The 18996-nt window shown below is 51.7% G+C and overlaps 7 protein-coding genes across 7 annotated transcripts; 4 read left to right on the forward strand and 3 right to left on the reverse strand.

The window, feature by feature from the left end:
• Positions 1 to 457: 457 nt before the first annotated feature.
• On the reverse strand, positions 458 to 937 carry A1O5_13421 (uncharacterized protein; the record flags this gene model as incomplete). Its single annotated transcript, XM_007753987.1, has 2 exons — positions 458 to 792; positions 847 to 937. Coding segments are annotated over 2 exons (186 nt in total), but the record flags the coding sequence as incomplete, so codon positions are not given.
• A 3528-nt stretch (positions 938 to 4465) lies between these two features.
• Positions 4466 to 5107, forward strand: A1O5_13422 (uncharacterized protein; the record flags this gene model as incomplete). Its single annotated transcript, XM_007753988.1, has 2 exons — positions 4466 to 4876; positions 4925 to 5107. A coding segment is annotated over one exon (279 nt), but the record flags the coding sequence as incomplete, so codon positions are not given.
• A 1947-nt stretch (positions 5108 to 7054) lies between these two features.
• Positions 7055 to 8620, forward strand: A1O5_13423 (uncharacterized protein; the record flags this gene model as incomplete). The annotated part of the gene is made up of 4 exons (XM_007753989.1): positions 7055 to 7382; positions 7435 to 7519; positions 7577 to 8204; positions 8288 to 8620. Coding segments are annotated over 4 exons (1374 nt in total), but the record flags the coding sequence as incomplete, so codon positions are not given.
• A 185-nt stretch (positions 8621 to 8805) lies between these two features.
• On the forward strand, positions 8806 to 9315 carry A1O5_13424 (uncharacterized protein; the record flags this gene model as incomplete). Its single annotated transcript, XM_007753990.1, has 1 exon — positions 8806 to 9315. The coding sequence occupies one exon, from the start codon at positions 8806 to 8808 to the stop codon at positions 9313 to 9315; it is 510 nt and encodes a 169-aa protein (XP_007752180.1).
• Positions 9316 to 9732: 417 nt separating this feature from the next.
• Positions 9733 to 11307, forward strand: A1O5_13425 (uncharacterized protein; the record flags this gene model as incomplete). The annotated part of the gene is made up of 5 exons (XM_007753991.1): positions 9733 to 9754; positions 9931 to 10107; positions 10197 to 10747; positions 10809 to 11183; positions 11206 to 11307. The coding sequence occupies 5 exons, from the start codon at positions 9733 to 9735 to the stop codon at positions 11305 to 11307; spliced, it is 1227 nt and encodes a 408-aa protein (XP_007752181.1).
• A 566-nt stretch (positions 11308 to 11873) lies between these two features.
• A1O5_13426 (uncharacterized protein) lies at positions 11874 to 15288 on the reverse strand (the record flags this gene model as incomplete). The annotated part of the gene is made up of 2 exons (XM_007753992.1): positions 11874 to 14784; positions 14852 to 15288. 2 exons carry the CDS (start codon positions 15286 to 15288, stop codon positions 11874 to 11876), a joined length of 3348 nt encoding a protein of 1115 aa, XP_007752182.1.
• Positions 15289 to 16109: 821 nt separating this feature from the next.
• A1O5_13427 (uncharacterized protein) lies at positions 16110 to 18350 on the reverse strand (the record flags this gene model as incomplete). The annotated part of the gene is made up of 1 exon (XM_007753993.1): positions 16110 to 18350. The coding sequence occupies one exon, from the start codon at positions 18348 to 18350 to the stop codon at positions 16110 to 16112; it is 2241 nt and encodes a 746-aa protein (XP_007752183.1).
• Positions 18351 to 18996: the final 646 nt, after the last annotated feature.

An 18996-nucleotide genomic window follows, 5' to 3' on the forward strand; every position in this document is an offset into this window, starting at 1 on the left:
ATACCTCGAATACCGAGGACGACTTTTATCGATATATCAACGGTCGACCGACGCCTTTTATAGATTAGCGTAAAGAAAACCTTTTCCACTAGTAGTCTACCTATGACTTCCCGTCACTTCGTCAGTGAGCATTTAACACTTTAACAATACCTGCAATGTCTACAGAACTAAAGAGGGTATTCTCCCAAGCGAAGAGAACGATAACAGTCGATCGTAACCGTCTATCGGCGAGGTCTTTCGAGGCTAGTCAATGCCTGAAGCACTGGATCGATCAAGGTCTATATGAGATGTGATGGTGAGACTTTGGACCCATTTCCACCAATTAGATCGCTCCGTTTACGGAGATTCAGGGGGACTAGTTGGGACTATAGTCAGGACTAGGGACTATAGTCCTAGGGGGCTGGGACTAGGACTAGGACTAGTGGGACTATAGTCTTACCAACGCTGGACACAAGTGACCCAGAAGACAATTTTCAGGCCTTACGTCCCGGTGAAGGTAATAATGTGAGTGAAGAGTCTCAATGCGACGAAGCAGTTAGTCAGCCAGCATCAGAGTCATCTTCAACGAGAACTGGTTGCCACAGTATCGGAATAAGTCTTCCAAGTTCGGCCCCAGTAACTCGAACACCAAAATCGTGAAGTCATTGTAATAGCTATGCCAGTACACCCGGGAGAAGCCGATTTTCCCGACCAGAGATTAATAGATTTCCACTTTCTCCTTAAGTAAAGACGGGGCAACGCTGTGATGTTCGAGTTGTATAGCGACTTCGTTACCGGTTTCAGTATTACGCTCTATTGAATGTGAGATTTTATTTAAAGTCATGGCCGACACGGATGTGGCCATACCTAGATAGACATTGCTAAAAGAACCAGATCCTAACTTTCCCACTGAGTGGTACCTGCCGCTGATGGCCATATTTTGACCACGCTGCACAAAAAATACTGTCCATTCTATGCTCATCGGTCTTTAAATTATATCCGCGAGATGATGAAAACATTGCTTCAGCTCACCAAGTTCAATAAATCTCTGTCAGCGTGGGTGACGACAGTGAACGTCCGGATGGCGAAGGACATGGGTTTTCCACTCCGTCACATTCGAGTATTGGTGAAATCTGTCTTCTGGTTCGGTGTCCTCGTCACTGAGGCACTGAGGGCACAGGGCAGGAGGGATAAAATTGTGGCGGAACTGGGCAAGGTCGCATTTTAGTGGGAGCGGGCCGAGGCGTCCGTTAGGCTGTACATATATGCTCTGCCGCGTGACGTTTCCAGGCCTCTCGGCCGTGGAGCCATTCAAAGAACAAGAAACAGAATTCCTGGAAACCGCGTCGGGCTTTTGCGCGGGCTTTGCGACAGCGGTAGACATGTGTCCACCATATTGCCGGGTTTTCTCTAATATCAGGTCAGCCGGTGTGAGAAGTGATAACCACGGGAACGCTTACCGGGACTTTCACCTCTGGCTGGGTATGTCTTGACTGTGCTAGTCTCTCTTGGTAAGTTTCGGCAGGAGCCTGGCTCGTAAATTCAAAAATTCCGACGACTTTCTTGCCATAGCCTTGGCCATAGTCCTTAGTTGTATCATTCCTCGTTGCAGGCACAAGAGACTGGTTACGGTAAACAGACCTGCTGGCAAATGCTACCCTGGAGCTTACTCAAACTGGTTTAGACGGGGCCCGTCGCACACCGAGTCAAGAGTCAATACCAGTGTCATATGGGGTGGACCGTCTATTCGCTCATCATACTGCGCACCAAGTGAACCGATACAGTATAATGGAGCTGCCTTTACTGGATCCGACACAAGCACAGTTCGTGGCCAACGCCTCGCTCGCGTCCGGAGGTCGCTCCATTGACATTACAAGAGGATGGGACGGGTGGCTAGGCAGCAGCCTTACCCCTCTCTGGATATCGGACTGCCTATTTCCTATTAACCCCAGGAGGGGGTGATTTCCAGCATGCACGACTGGGTCAATGCGATCTGTCTGAAATACTATACTCATCGTAGAGGAGTGAAGATAGCCGCTGTCTCGGCTAAAGTCTCTTCGGAGAGCGTGCGCTCTAACGGCGAGTCAGGGTGGAGTATACGCCACTAGGCCAAAGCAGTGTTTGTACCGGATTCCCAGTGGACATCTTCTAAAAGGTGTGGAATGGAGGCTCTTTATTGTGCCTCCCTCATTATATTCACCTATCTACCAATGAGCAGCTGCCACCGATGACCGGCATAATTTGTCTGAAGATGTCGGCATTGCGCAGTTTACAAAATTGGCTTGAAGAAGAGCAACGTCGCAATTGTCCTCCTATTGCAAGCAAGACAGCTGGTTGAATGCTTCCAGATGTCTGGAAGATGAGAAGAATTCAAGAACGCGTGAATAGCAGAAAGAGGAGGGACGGCGGGCGCGCATCCATAAGACCTCTGAAAATGCCAAGCAGGAGCCGCTTTGGGTCACCCCTGGTCAACTGGTGCACAGCCCTCTAGAGAATCTAAGGGGAGGCCATTTGGAATCAAGAAGCCCGTCCTGAATGTCCGAAAAGCCGCCGAGTCATTATGGATAGTCAAGTCCGAAAGGGTCCGAGATTATCACATGCTGGTTGCGAGTAAGAATAGCATAGAATCAATCTTCAGCCTTTCATATAGGAAGTTCCTAAAAATGAGTCTAAACGTCATACTCCGTCACCGGGTGTGCAGCAGCCTCTCTCCATAATCCTAGAAGTCATATCACACGCTGTTGGAGACATCGACTTCGATGAAGCCTTGGTTCTGCGATACCATCACATGTATTTCTACTCACCTGACGGAAATAGTAACGCTCTTCATCCGGCGATCCCTGGTCCCTTACACCCACTAGCCGATCTTAGTCATCTTTTGCCGGAGGTCGCAGCGTTCTACGCGCTTTGAGATGGTCAGGGTTCCTTGTTGGGGGCGTCAATGCCGCCTCGGATCGTCAGATGGTCGATGCCCATGGCCTAAGACCTTGCCAATCATATGTAACATGTGACGCCCTTTCCAGGATTCGATACTAATATATGCCGGTAGCTAGCGAATCGTGAATTTGATGCCTGTCACCCATGGTGCCCGAAAGCAGCGAAGGTAGGAACCATGGATTGCTGCATCGAGCTACCTACATCCGGCGGTTGAATCCTGAAACCACATAGACCTATGTTGCTGACTATATATCGTTGGTCGACTATTACGAGTCAAACTTCAGCATCTGCATCCGGAAAGTATGGATGATGATTTTTTTAATTCCAGTGTTTTTGAACTGGACCAGGCTCCTATCGGCCCTTCTTTCACTTCAGGCATAATTCCCTCCACTAGAGATATCTCGCAGGGGAGGTTTCAGAACCCCGAATATGCAACGGACACCTACGAGCCCTCTCAAGACCGGCGAACGACGAATCAGACCCGGAAGGGCGCGACACAGCAGTTCAAAGCCTCTACACGTGCCCCTCCGTCTCGCCTAAAGTCCGGAAATTGGGATGTGGCACAGCGAGCGCCACAAGTGCGGAACACGATAGATGAAAGGATTGATGACTTGGAGAAAATGTGAGGACATAATGGTTTCAACTACGCCTATTCTTATTAATTTATCTCCTCCTTCCTAGACAGACCTACATACTTGAAGAACTACAACAACTACAACACAAACTTGGTCGAATCGAGACAAAATTGGCCGAGTTGCAGAAAACGCGGCAGGAAAGTGAAGGTAGTAGTGAGATGAAGATGCAAGTCGCTCAGGCAGCCAGTGTGGCACTTAATTCTGTTCTGGGGAACCCGTTGCCCTCCAACACAGCTGATTAAATACAATCACTTGTTCGCCGGATCATGCAGGTACTCGTGATGCCGCGGAGCGATTGACGGAGATATTCAACGGGCTAGCTCCAGAGAATGTGTGACAAAGAGAGGGAGTTCCGGATCAAGCGGAGGATCGTTGTATTTTGAATGGCCCTCATATACGACTGCGAATGAGGTGTAACAAAAGTGGCAATTTGCGTCGGAGGCCATCTCGTCGACCGTATTTCATCCTTGAATGCTGACCGCCCATTGGGTATTATACACAGCAGCTGCCGGAATTGCGTCGGATTGCCAAGAGTATTTCGTCTGTTGACAGGGTCTCAAGATAGCCTCTGCGGCAAACCACCTGAGACGCTAGCTGTCTCACCAACTGCGCCACTTACCCCAACACTGTTGCTCTCGCCCATCTACGACGGCGTGAGGACTGCGTAGCCAGAGAGACAGAACACAATCAAAGCAGATAGAACCACTCCTATTCCGTGTACAACCCCACCTCCCCCCCCCTTTTTTTTTTAGCGCGATAACTACATTTGGTGCACACCTGCGCCCTGAGTATAGCTCCCCAAATTTATGATTTCATCCATACAAAAAAGTCCTCCTCGTCTCTGCGAGAGGGTGAAGAGGCTCCGCATAACCCCTATAAAGGATCCACTGGGTACCTCAATAGGCCGCAAGTTACTCGCGCCATGGAAAATACGTTTGTTGAGGATTGCTCCCTCTGCAGACTTACAATCCGATCTCACATGCGATCTTCTAACCGCGGACCTGGTACCCTTTCCCGGCGTGGGGTTGGTGGTAGAGTCTGCCATTGTACAGTATGAGGCACTCTCCTACACATGGGGCTATCCAGTACTCACCAAATCCATCAACTGTAGCGGTCTGCGCCTCCCGGTTTCCGAAACCATGTATGAAGCTCTTCGTTACATTCGCAGAAAAGACATAACTTCGTATCTGTGAATTGGTGTCTGCTGCATAAACCAAAGGAACCTCAGCGAGAAATCAAGGCCGGTCGAGATGATGTTTGTCATCTTTCAAAAGGCAGTGAGGGCTGTGACGTGGCTAGGAACACCATCACTAGAGGAGGAGCTCGTCTGTTGACGGATCGAACGGACCAACGAATACGACCGGGTTAATCAGCATGTATACTCTCTTAGCCGCCCGCCGAACAATAAACGATGCCATCATGATCATTACGACCGTAACTTAGCCCTGGCCCGCGATGCCGCGATGCGACTGATTACCTCAAGTGCCGTCTTTCTGCGTACTTGGATCAGGCAGGAAGTCTTTGCCGCCCAAGACATGAAGATCGTCTGCGGAAAGCACGTATTTTCCTTCCCTAAGTTCTCGAACGTCCTTGACCAATTCCTACCCGAACACGCCCCATCCCCGGATCGATTTATCCACAACCCTGACCCAATGTCTCGCGCTATACTCTGCTACAGCTACTTCCGCGGCGATTAAGAGTCGCGCCTAATGCATCAAACAGGAGAATCCAACACAATGTGGTTCAATATCGTCATGAGAAGCACCATTTCCCAATCCACACGAGCTCAAGACAAAGTCTCCGCAGTGCTGGGCATGGTAGCTGCGCTGACAAACCAGGAGGTAAGTGCCAAAATGGGCATCGAGCAGTGGGACGTCACCAAGGGGTTACCGGCCATCGACTACACGAACCCAATGTCGTTGGTGTTTCAAGATTTTGTGAAGTATACAATTAACGGGTGTAAGAATCTGTAATGTCTGTCGATCTTGCAAACGAGAAGAGCCAACGGCAAAGATCTACCCTCTTGGGCGATTGATTTGCGAGTCGATGTCCCTCGTTACCTTGTTCCTGAGCAGATGGCCTTCTGGGGGCGGGATTTGGTCGAAGAATTGAGAAAAGTAAAGTTAGATTTCGACCAACACAACGTCCTTTCCATACATGGTCGACGGATAGAAACAATTAGAAGCCCCGATTCTCAGAAGGCAATATGTTTCCCTTAGTCTGAGGGCGGCTCCGACGTATCCGAATTACGATCGACGCCGAAAAGTAACAGGTCTCACTACGCGTTTGTGTCAGACTTGGTCAACGATGGCAATATTCTGGTGCACTTGAACGGCGCGAATATGCCCTTCACGTTGCGAGATACCAAGGGGGGAACTTTTGCCTTCCTTGGTCCGGCGATTTTGGCTGTGGGAGTTGGCAGTGGGTCTCGCGGGAAGGACTCCCCGGTTTTCCGCTATGCGATCGCCGGTGCGGACAAACCAGAACGGCATCATGCTGAGAAATTTGTTCTCGTTTAGATTTCCACTTAACTCCTTCCGTCGCCGTCGTCGAATTTTAGTTATATCGCCGACAATTGGGGACACTTTAAAGCACACTATTTCATATCAGGTAAAGCGGAACCCACTTATTCCTTAGCTCTCCGTGGGAGAAAGTTCGGAGTGTCTCCAGGTACGGGGTAGACACAACCCACAAAGATACAACCTTTCGGAGATATATCGGTAGAATTGGATTACATAATAGATTTCTTTCCAAACAGAGCCGCTCAATGATTGGAAATCTCCTTATATTGCTCGCTAGCACAACAATCACGTCGTGGTCAAGCGCATGAGAGAACTGCCTCACTGCTAGTCTTCACGTAATTTAACTCAACTTCCGCGGCCGGTTGAAGTCCAATGGATAGATGGCGCAAGTGAGAGAATGTGGTTGTAAATGGTACTGTTGTTGGACCAGCCTTCCTATCTTCCAAGTCGAATCACCTTTGTGATTCATTGCATTGATGAAACCAGGCGGTGCCATCGCCATAGCACTTATACCTTTTGGGACTCCCAGAACCTGTTTATCTCTTTATTCCGTACACTGTGTGGCACTGGTCTCCTCCATCGTGCCCAGACATGTCCAAGATCATGTGTGCAATGGCAAGTTTCCGTGATAGACTCTCACGTAGGAATCATGAACTAGGTGAAATCTTGTCTAATCACAGCGACAAATACTGTACCGCTGCGGAGGCCCTGAAGATGACGCTGCCCATATAGTCGGGAAAGAATTGCAGTGGTCGAGCGAAGAAGAGGACAAAGAAGGTTTGGGGGAAGATGACCAGCCGGGCCATGGAGAGGCAATGAAAAAGCCTAGATGAATTCCTGGACAACGATGACCCTCCCGAAGCAAAGAAGCGCTACGGTAAATTGCCATTGATGCAATTTCAAGACGGCAGTGCCGCCGACGATGCGTGCCCCGTGGAGTGGACATCTCTGGCAGACGTTGATGCGAGTTTCACCAGCAAGGACATGGCGACTGACGGTCACTCAATATCGGATAGAGTCAGGCTGTCCAACCGCATCCTCGATGTGCGAACTCCATCCACACAAGCAATTCTCCGAGTTCAGTCGGCTGTTTGCAGGACTTTCCGGAGATATCTGGATGACTGTGGCTTTCTGGGGATTCATACACCAAAGTTACAAGGCGGCGGAACCGAGGGTGGAGCTGACGTCTTCAAGCTCGATTACTTTAGACGTCCGGCTTTTCTAGCTCAAAGTCCCCAGTTTGCCAAACAAATGTGCATCTCTGCAGACTTTCCTCGTATCTTTGAGGCTGGTCCTGTCTTCCGCGCTGGTTCGTCCTCATCCCGTCCCCCTTTATGGTCGTTGCCTGACATTTGCTGCAGAAAACTCGAACACTCCCCGCCACATGACCGGGTCTACCGGATTGGACCTAGAAATGGCCATAGACAGGTATTATCATGAGGCCATGTGACTGATTGTTGCGACACTCAAGGATATCTTTAAAACGCTTTATGACTGCAACAGAAACGACATTGATACCCTGAAACATCACTTCCCACATGACGACCTGGTCTGGCGGGACGAGACAGCGAGGCTCACATTTGCGGAAGGAGTGAAGCTGCCGAATGAATCAGGGTGGACCGACGACGACGCAAGCCAACAATACGAGCACAACGACCTACCCACTAGGGCCGAACGAAGACCGGGAGAGTTGGTCAAGGAGAAATATCACACCGATTACTACATTCTCGACAAGTTTCCCGTGGCGGCCCGTCCTTTCTACACCATGCCAGATCCCAAAGATGACAACGTCACAAATTCGTTCGATTTCATGGCTCGAGGACAAGAAATCCTTTCTGGTGGGCAACGGATCCACGAACACGCACTGTTGAAAGAGCGAATGGAAAATCTAGGCATGAATCCGGATGGCCTGAAGGAATATGTGCAAGCTTTCGAGTGGGTAGCTCCACCTCACGCCGGGGCCGGTATCGGCCTGGAACGTCTTGTCGCCCTTATCCTGGATCTGGGCAATTTGCGCCACGCGTCGCTATTCCCTCGCGATCCCAAAAGCTTTCCCACCACCAAAGAACCGAACCTGCGGCATCCTGGAGACACTACTCTGCAGCGGCCCAAGGGATATCTTCAGCCACTTGTGAACCTGGTTGCAAACTATGGCGATGCCACAAACACCTCCTGGATGGACGAGATTCCAAATTTGGCGCGATGACAAGACAGGCGCAGCCATCGCCCACGTCGCCACGCACGACCGGGCAATCATTGCCGGAAATCCGCTCTGCGAAAACGAGCCAACTTGAAGACGTCGTTATCGCATTCCTGACGTGGCTCCGACGGAAGACTCGTCTTTGGCCTTTCTTTATTCTGGTCGACAAAGAAGTGGAAGAGGTCCTCGGCGATAAGCTGGGATGGAAGAGTTTTACCAACGTGGCAGAGCAGCGGGCCAATCTGGCTAACAACGAGCATTTGACCATTAACAGCGACGTTGACCGCAAGATCAGGCACGCCTCGAAGGAAGCCGTGAAAGTGACTGAATATGGCAGTGACGTATAGGAAGACGTGCGCCAGCAGGTCAAACAGCGCATCAAAGAATGGCAGGACAGCCGGGAGGGAGCACAGGTCCATCTGAGCGTGATCACGCCGTTCACGGACGCATCACATCGCCAGTATTTCATCGCCATGGACGACCACGGCAAATTACACAGCTTGGTGGTGGTGCTCGCGCAACTCGCGCCTCGATGGGGCGTGCAGGTGAAATAGGCGCTCGACTTCCCCGGGGCGACCAACGGAGCCATCGAACTGACAGTGCAGACGGCACTCAAGGCGGCCGCGAAGGCGGGCTACAAGACGTGCACATTCGGAGCCGGTGCAACGGCCAAGCTCAGCAGCGAACACAAGTCGGTGGCGCAAAGGCTGCCACGCTCGACTCGCTGTATCAGACCCTCGCGGCCAAGTACAATCTGGACAAGAAGACCGGCTTCCGCACCAAATTCAACACCTTCGAGGATCCGCTCTACCTGTGCTACCCGCCCAGAGGCTTGGGGCTGAAGGGTGCCCCAGTCATCATCGACTTTTTCCAAGGGGAGGAATGGAGCCGGCCAAGAAGAGAAGTGCAGGACCTCGCTGATGGGACTCATATGCTTATCGGTGAAGCCCATCGAGGAAGGAAAGTTTTACACGCTACTTACCTACATACCCATACACGGCAAACGAGTTACAATCTCCACCTCTACCGACGGCAGCAATAAAGGCAATGGCGACGACGACAATCCCCTTTTTCTTTTCTTTATTTTTTATTTATGCAAGAAACCTGCACAGCGTTCAAGCACACACTGGTTCTATAGCGATACCTTTCCATGAAATAATACCGAAGTCCACGCTTCTGAAGTCATGAAACAACAGCTTTGTTCAAAATTTTGATGCTAAATCTATATCTTTGCCTCTTCAGCTTTCGGTTTAGACGCCTCCACTCCTCCTGCTTGGTTCGAGATTGTCCCGGCAGTTGGCCGCCCTTCTAGCTATATGTTCGCGTTGCATGTGGACTGGGGGTTCATGCTATTTGCCAATCCTGGCTGAACCATTTGCATCCCTGTTGCGCTATCAACACCGCTAACCGCGGGGATGTAATACGCCCCGAAGCCCCCGGCCGCTTGTGGTGACCTAAGATGACCTTCGTACCGGCTAGACGTAGGTACAGTGACACAAGGACCGCTACCTCTCTACGGCCGATGTTGCCGAAGGAGAAGAGGATGGATGAAGAGAAAAGACACCGGTATTCTCGCAATCACCCTCGAGAATGCAAAGAGGTTGAGTTCTCCGCCGCATCTACTTTTTATCATGTACTCCCCTTTTACTTACCGCAGCCTTCGTCTTCGCCGCGTATCTGGTCTCGCTTGCCATCTACAGGCTCTATTGCAGCCCGATTGCCCAATTCCCAGGCCCCAAGCTTGCAGCCCTCAGTCGGTGGTACGAGTTCTACCACGAAGTCGCCCTGCGTGGTCAATTCACCTTTCATATCGCCGAGCTGCACAGAAAATACGGTGAGATTCTTCGCCCCCCCCGGTGTACTTTTGATGATGATGACGGAATGGATTCGGCGGACGCTTTGACTTGACGACGACCGCGACAGGGCCGATTGTGAGAATCAATCCACAGGAGCTGCATGCCTCGGATTCCGAGTTCTGGGACACCCTCTACGGGCCGGGCAGAGTCGACAAGTACGACGACTGCAGCAACCGGCTGAACATTCCTCGCTCCATCTTTTCGACCGCGGATTACAATCTCCACGTACTGCGCAAGGCACCTCTCCTCCCGCTCTTCTCCAAGAAGCGCATCGCAGATTTCCAGCCCGTCATCCGCGAGAAGCTCGACATCCTGTGCACCAAAATCGACGGCTATGTCGCCAGTGGCCGTCCTTGGGCCATCAATCGCGCTCTCACGGCTTTCTCGGGAGACGTCATCACCACCTATGTCTTTTCTGAATCCTATCAACATCTGGAATCCCCGGATTTCAACGAGACATTCCACGAGCCGTTCATGGCCACCTCCGAGGTTGGCCATGTGGCCCTGCAGTTCAAATGGCTGTACCCCTTGATGAACGCCCTCCCAGCATGGCTTGTTCTCAAAATGCAGCCGCAGATATTCCTGGTCTTACAGCTGGGCAAGGACAGCATACCCACGGTGCACTGACCAGAGTGATCGCACAGAGCCGGCAGCTAACCAAGGTTCTTCTACCGTCCAGGACTTCGACGCCAAACTCAAAGCTATACTCTCCGGCACGGCGAAAGAGAACCCAGACCACCCCACGATCCTGTACGAACTCGTCCGCGGCGACCTGCCTCCCCAGGAGAAGCAGATCGACCGCCTGAACGAAGAAGCCCAGCTCCTGGTCGCCGCGGGCCTGACGCCCTCGTCGTGGGCCATGTCCGTGGCCGCGCTCCACATCGTCCGGTCGCGGCACATCTACGAGCAGCTCCGCGCAGGGAGAGGGCCAGTGGCAGCTGAACAGGGACATGGACCGGTGGTTCTTCCCGTTCGGCAAGGGCAGCAGGTTATGTCTGGGCGTGAACCTCGCGACAGCCGAGATCCAGCTGTGCCTGGCGACTTTGTTCCGCAGGTACAATTCTACACTATTCCAGACGAACGCCTCCGACGTGGCCCTCGCGCACGACTTCTTCCTTCCCAGCGCCCGGCTGGACTCGAAGGGCGTGAGGGTCACGGTGAAAGAGGCCGAGAAATAGAAAACGGAGACGGGAATGGAAGCTGAGCAACAGCAAAACCGGTCCATTCGTCTTCGTTGTGCTCACTGATATAGGATGGGCGGCGCAAGACCATCCAGTCTGTGTCATACATACTTGGGCCCTAGATGGCTTGCGTGCGGCTCGGAGGAGTACGACAAGCCAGCCTGTCTTATATTATGAATCAGTGGTACGATCCTTAGCATTTTGAGGGGGTTCACTAGCCCATGTAGGTCCGTCTTTTGAGTTCTCATGCGTCATATTAGTATTGTACACATATAACGGCGTATTGATTGATTTCTAGACAGCCTGAGTTTGCCTACCCACCCATATAGACCTAGGGACTTTCCCATTTCCATTTTTTAAGCGCTGCCGCTCGGCCTCTCGTTTCTGATGGGCCAGCCTTGTGCTCGATCGTGGCAGGTGACATGGTGTACGTGAGACTGTCGTACGTGCTTCATAACAAGCAATTCATCGATCAGGCCAAGAAAAGAGACTGAGAGGATCATGGCACTCTCGACTTGGACGAGAATTCCATCAGAATTCCAAGTGCCAACCGTGGAAGCCTATCAGTGACACTGCAACATCTTCATGATCTCTTTCAATATCGGGTCTTGTTCAGGGCCGGCCTCAAAATCCATGTTAAATATTCCAGACTTCAACCTCTGCTCCCACCTCTCTCTTCCATCCTTGGTTTCGTAATGAAACTGCCGGTTGGAGAAAATGTACGAGCGTCCGTACCTTCTTTCCGATCCACGGTTGCTCAGAACCTTCGCAATCTCTTCGGCAGATAGACTGGTCAAATGGTGGTTGAGATTAGCCATTATAAGGTCCTCGACTGAAGATGCAGGGATACAGCCAGAGAACAACTGCTGCAGACCTTCATTGACGGTAGCCTCAATTTCACAGAAACGCCCGAGTCCTCTAGGAAAATGCTGATAGAACTCCAGTCTGAAGGGGCCCCCTTGTGAAGGTTCGTGAAGGATGATGTGGATCTTGAAAACGTCGAACTCCTCTACGGACTCCATAACCAATTCCATCGGTTCGTCCGGTTCAGCGAAAATGGACAACGTTTCATAGTCATGGTAAATGAGATACGCCAAAATGCGAAGTGTTTCGCCATCAGTGCTGCTCAGGGAATTATAAAGGAATTGCAGATAGTGGCAAAGCGCTGTCGCGGATTCAGCTAAATCCAATTCCGTGTACAAGGAACATTGCCAAACAGGGCGAGCAACGCGAACATAACATGCCTTATCCCAGCGGTGACATAATAGGGGGGTTTGCGTCCATGAGAGGTGAGGTTTAAGCATCGCAAGGATGTCGTTGCGAGTTTCATAACCACACCGTTGTGTGTTCGTGTCAGACAAAGAAAGACATGCACCAAAGCCGGCCACCAGACGTAACTCGTCCGGATCGAGAGTGCTGAGCCTTGCCTCGAGATAAGGAATCAATCCCCATCCAACGGCATAGCTGAAGACAACATTCTGAAGAGGTGAAAGATGTGGACATACTATGTCCAAGGCATACGTTCGGTCAGCCAGCCATCTATTTTCATCCTTGTCTTCGGAGAGCGGTGGAGGCAGGCGAGGAAGAAGACGTCTCTGGGCTGCCCTAAAGACATTATCCATGACCCTTGAGTCGAAATCAGTCCAGAATGCTCGGTTTATCTCCCTCCCATAGCTCATAATATTCGCAAGATATGCGACATTCTTGCTGATAAGGAAGCTGACCGCTGAAGCAGTCATCAGTCTCCTCAAAGCTTCCTGCTCGGAAATGTTGCAGGACTGAAGCAATGCAGCACCCGCCTCACTGTCCACCACGAAGTCTTGTGCGCTTCGGTGAATGAAACGCAGCTCCAACTTGCGCATCTTGACCAAGGAAGGAAAAGTCTTCGAGAAATCCAATCCAAAGTGTGGATGGAATTCGACAAGTCCTGCGCATCTTGCAATCACATTGGCTTCGAAATTCTCTGCCATAGCGTCCAAAGACGCCAAAAATTGAGTATCCAGATTGTCAGGGAAGTTGCAACGCAACATTTCCTGTTCCTGCGACGCTACAAGCATTTCAAACAAGGTCAGCTTCGTATGGCCTCTGGTTGCAACATCAGCTAGGCGGAGGTATGGCTTCGGGTGTTTTGCATAGAACTTGTCCTGACGCTCAAGCAAGAACATGAACAGTTCATTCATTTCACCCGGACATTCTTTAAGACGCCGCTTTAGATCATCCTGGTCGTCCCCCTGGCTTGCAGCGATTCTGAGGTCTTCCACAACAAGATAAGCCCATAAAAAGACACCTTCAGCCCGAAAAGCTACTTCCTCCGCAAAAAGAGCAGCTCTAGTTGTAGCGAGACGCACATTGCAATGCGCCCTGATATCCGTCCCATTGAAGTCTTGCAAGCGCAGCGATGGATATTTCTGAAGAGCGCGCGGAAAGGGAGCCTCTGGTCGACTTGAACAACAAATCTTGATTTTGTTGGAGCTCTGGGTAATGAACTGGATTGCGTCGAGCAAACCTTCGGGATCATTTAGCACTTCATCAAGCCCGTCAATCAACAAAAAGTAGTTGAACACAGAATGAGTAAGCAAGTACCGTAGCCACGATTTCAGTTCGATGTTTGTCCAAGACTGAGCACGAGAGCCCGATTCGACAAGGCAAGCGCGCAGGCTGTCGGGAGCTGAATGGTTCATATCAGCTCGAATTTTTCTCACAATGTCCGCGTCCATGTCAAGAATCTGAAAGCATAGTGATCTCCAGAATCCATCCAGAGATTTCAATAAACGGCTTGCGGCCGGTCTGAAAAACCAGAAACTGAGTAGGCGGACAGGTTGCGGTTGTGCCCATGCTTCTAAATGGACAAGCCCTTGTCGTCCAGATTGAAGATTTTGATAGATAAAGTCCATTAGTGTGCTTTTCCCGCTGCCAGGTTTTCCGTTGATCCAAAAGACCTCTTGTCCGGTCCGAAGCCATTCGACGAACGCATGGCGCTGTTGATTGCGGAAAATACGAGCTTCCTCATTTGGAGGATTGAAAACCCAGGCATAGGTCTTGCCAAAGTCGACGACGCGCCCCTCGATCATGTTGCGTCGTTCATTCATCTCCGGAAACGCCAATGCGTCGAGAAGGCGGTCTCTAAGAGCATCCTCTGCTTGATCCTGGAAATACTTTGTCTGCATATTATGCTTCTGAGCAGCATCCTTCAGGAGTGAGTCTTGGCCATCGAAGCGATCCACCAATCTAGCCTCTGCGCCTCTGACTGTGGCTGGAATATCTGTTGAGAGCATTCGCATGCTTCGTTCAAGCTGTACATCCTGGCTAGTGAGACGCGCTGCCAAAACTGTTTCTGAAGCTTTAACCGATGCTACGAGATCGTTCGAAACAGCCTGCAAGCTGCCCAAGACCTGGGCGATGGCGTCTTTCTGGCCTTGGGATAGAACTTTAAACTCGTCTTTCCGCGTCAGGTCAACCTGACCAGTCCTGATACTGGAAAAGAGAAATCAGCATAGGGGAACTGACAGGATGGAAGGCAAGAATGGCAGGGACGACTTACTAGAGGTCTTTTAAGATGGCTGAGCGTAGGGCGGCATCTTGCTGTTCCAACTTCTGCCGCAGACTTTCGATGACGCCCCTCTTGAAAATAGCCTTCAAAGTCGCCCTGAACGCGCCACCGATCTGCTTGTTGCCCTGTTTCTTGGAGAGCTTCAACTGGTTGAGGACCTTTTTGAGCTCGGCTGTAGTCGCGGTGGCATCATTTACGACCCTCTGTAGCCGCGCCGGATGAGTGGACGGTGTGACCTTCTGAGCCTTCAGTGTAGCCTCTAGATCTTTGTTGGCAGCCGCGATGTCATTGGCGTACTCTTCAATCTTGTTGTTCTCGTCCAGCGCGCCTCGCTCATAGATTTCCTTGCACACACTGGCAGCCTCGATAGCTTGTTCAACGAGCTGGGTGACGTTGCAGGCAAGCGCTAGGGCGGTGATGGGGTCCATCGCATTCCACGTCGAGGCGGAATCAGGAGGCTGAGGAGGTCGCTATGTCGAACGTAGCTAGCGGCGTAGGTGGAGGACAGAGTGCCTCTGTTTCCAAGGCAAATGGAATGCTTGTTACCAACGAAGATCACCTCCGTTCTCACAGTGAAGGACTTCGAGTGTGCCACTTATTTTTCAATTCGGCTTGCAGGCTGCGCTCTAACAGAAATAGCTCTCTTGCGCAGCCGCTGCGCCCGACATTGCTGCCGAAAACTCGATTGGTCTGCGGCTGCATGAAGGCCTAGCCATCTTTGGCGGGCGCAACAGGTGTTGATCATGGCCTTGTCGACAAGCCTGGGGTCAAGGCTGCACCGTGGATTAGCGCTTTTCTGTGGTGCTTTCTGATATCCTCGATGACTGGGATGAAAGACCACTGAGTGGCGTAGTTTTTGATACGCACAAAGGTGCCGAGTAGTTGGGAAAGTCAATTCAGCTCGCTTGCGGCTCTTGCCGAATATATGGGGCTCGTTGCTTGAGATCGAATGCCTACTTGTACAAGTGCTAGGGCCACTAGGCTTGCCGGTTCGCCGCGGATTTTGGAAAGAGTAATGACTTCGAACAGTCTCTCAACATATATTGCAGCATGGAAAGTCTGAGCAAAATCGTGAGAAAAATATACCAGGCATGATGATCCCTTCAAGTCTCGGCTTGACTGACCCTCCTTTCGTAAACTCATTCAGCCACATTAGAACCTCTTCTTTTCATCGTCGATAACATTCGCAGCATACTTCCTGTCCCATTTTTTTAACCTCTTCTTTTTGCTCGCCAGGAGCGGCTCAATGCTAGTAGAATCCTTCACCGACCGCCATGTCGACCTCTCTCCTCCTCTGTCGGTCGATCTTGGGTTCCGGCACTCCTTGCTGAGTGGTCATGGCTTCCATCTTCCGGAGCAAACTGCCATCAGTAAATTCGCTCGTTGGCGCGAGATCAACCAACGGCTTGCCTGGCACACCGTGACCTGATCGCTGACCGCCCTGAGCCCGGCGACTGGCACTACGGGCTAGGAGACCAGTTCCAGTAAACGGACCGTCTGCATCATCGATATTACCATTTGTTGCTGACTCAACCATAAACTTTCGCGGAAATGCCGTGGGTGGAGCTCCTTGTGATCTCGAAGGAGCTTTGGGGCTGGCCGTTTTTTCGTCAATGCTCGGTCTCTCGGGCACGAAATCAATCAACGGCCTCAGGTCGTCTGGCTGTGACGCCCGGTGCGCCACATCCGATGCTGATTTTCGGCCTCCGTCCAAAGCAGAACCCAAATCCAGCAGCGGTTTGAAAGAACCGAGCACATAAGGCAACGATTCTTTGGAATCCCTTGTCCCCGGCCTGCTTCCTAGCCGTACTCTTTCCACCGGTTCAGTCGGTTTCTGTTGACCTTCACCAAGCATGTTGGCCAGGTACCAACTCCGCCATGAATGAACGGCATGATACCATTCGTCGGCGACCGTCTTGTCCTTGGTACAGAAGAAGTGCACAAAATTTGCCCCGTCTAGGAACATGGCAGACTTCGCCTGGCTTTTCAGGGCAAAGCCCATCTTCTTCGGAGGCTTGAGCTTTTTGATCTGTTTTGCGGTGGGGGCGTACAAGTCAAAGTCCGACAAGTGACAGATATTGGTGGAATCGATACCGCTCTCATTCTTGGACGTGGTGATCTGTCCGTCCTCTCTCAATTTTAACCAGCGTTTGTCCCACTTTCCAGCCCGCTGCGAATGGTAGATGTGGACTACGGTCCCACAAGGCTGTCGCTTGGGAGCGTCTGCGAGCTGCAATCCCGGGGCAGCACATTCGCCTTCGGCCATGATGAAGAGATGATTCTGAGTATCATTGTCCCAAGAGTTCATCACATCACGTATCCGCTCATATCTTCGGAGCGGCCTCTCTAGCCCAAGCTGCGAGAAGGATTCCAACAGGAGAGCCGTCCGAGGGTCAATCGGCTCGGACATGCAGAGGGAGGCGGCCCTCAGGATGTCCTTGGATGTGGTAGAGGGTGTGACAGGGAGAGTAATGAACGCTTCCTTACATTTGACGCTTACCCTCCGTTCCCCGGCGTTGACAGCCGATACTGGGGCGTCGAAGTTCGGTATGGGCACCGGTGCTTCACTGTCGGGCTTTTCGTCGATCTTACCGACGCTGTTGGTCCGAGCGTGACTTTGCTTGGGCTTCTGTCGCAACTGCTCAACCGCTGATGATGCCCGGCGGTGATGCGCATGTTTATCCTGTTTGCTCGAGGTGGTCTGCTGTCCACCAATGACCAGCGTACGTGTCCTCGAATTGTTCGAGTCATGAACAACTTCCGGCGTCGGCGGCGCTGGAGCTTCATCTTGTTCATCGATACTTTCCTCACGGCGCTGACTGTCTTTGTATCGGGCCAGATCTGATCGCTTTCTGGCTTCTTGTCTTGCAGCCTCCTCTGCTTCTCGCTGACGAGCCTCCCGTGCCAATTTCTCTTCTTGCCTCCTGCGCTTTTCTCGCTCTTCATGCTTCCGCCTGACCTCCTGTTGCCTTAGTGCTCTGACTCGGTCATATTCACCTTCCAAAATCAAACGCGCCTCTTCCCTAGCAGCCTCGAGCGACCTCCGAAGCTGTTCAGGTGACGGCTCTTCTATGCTAGAAGTCAATGTCTGCTTGCGGGGAGTGCTTTTGCTGGTTGTCGGCCGCGTCCCGGGTTGCGAACTGCTGTGTTCAATGACCATCCGGCGGCCGCCGTTGTCTGCCAGTCTGGTCTGGCCATCTTCAGTTGCGCTGTTAATTGTCTGGCCTCGGGGTCTCGAGACCGTCGCGCCATTGAAGGTGGAAGGCAAAGGCGGTTCGTCGGGCAAGGGCGCAGTTTGAGTCGCTGGTGGTCGGCGATGATATCTCGAAGGAAGGCGCGCCAAGGAGGTCTGTGACGTCTGCGGTAAGGGAGGGGGAGGACTTTGAGGATCGGGGTCTTTGACAGCGGACTTGCGGACCGATCTGTAGCGCAGGAACTTTTGAGGTTGTTGTGCCGATTGTGTGGACGGGTCTTGGGCGTCGCCGTTCATCTTGTAGCGAGGTCCACGAGATGTTGTGTGGGATGATGCATTGGTTGTCTTTGAGGGAGAAGTGAGCCAGAATGCCCCAGAAGAAAACGCCGTTCAAGAGAAAGTGCCGCGTGAGCAGATTGGTCCTCTGTATGTACCGACGACTCCGTACGGGGTAATAATACTACGATGCGAAGCGAATCTCGGGAAAACGAAACGAAGCGAGCAACGCGTCCCGACGCTTGTTTACAGTTTTGTTTGGACTCCAATCTGCAGCGCTGGTGATGGTTCCACTCGGCCACGTGCCTGCATACCTCGCCCGAGGATATGTTCCGACACCGAAAGGTACGGTGCATCATATGGCACGTATAGCTGTCGTCGGATACGACTATCCACACCTGTCGTGCAAGATCGCAGTTGTCGCATTCTATCAGGAACATCTTTGCTTTCAGATGCGTGGCTGCGGGATACGGGCTGGAGCTGCCCTGGAGGATGATGGTAACGATCACATATCAAGTGCGCTCTGTTGGATCCTTCCGCAAGCTTCGTCATGAAAAGCCCACACGTCGCTACGCACGCTTGACTCGCACACAGCCGGACGAGGTCGAATAATAACGACAAGTGCGTCGATCTAAAAGGACTCAGAGTCCCTGGGCGGAAAATCGCT

This window comes from Cladophialophora psammophila (genome assembly GCF_000585535.1).
Source record: "Cladophialophora psammophila CBS 110553 chromosome Unknown aczJe-supercont1.56, whole genome shotgun sequence".
Lineage (NCBI taxonomy): Eukaryota > Fungi > Ascomycota > Eurotiomycetes > Chaetothyriales > Herpotrichiellaceae > Cladophialophora > Cladophialophora psammophila.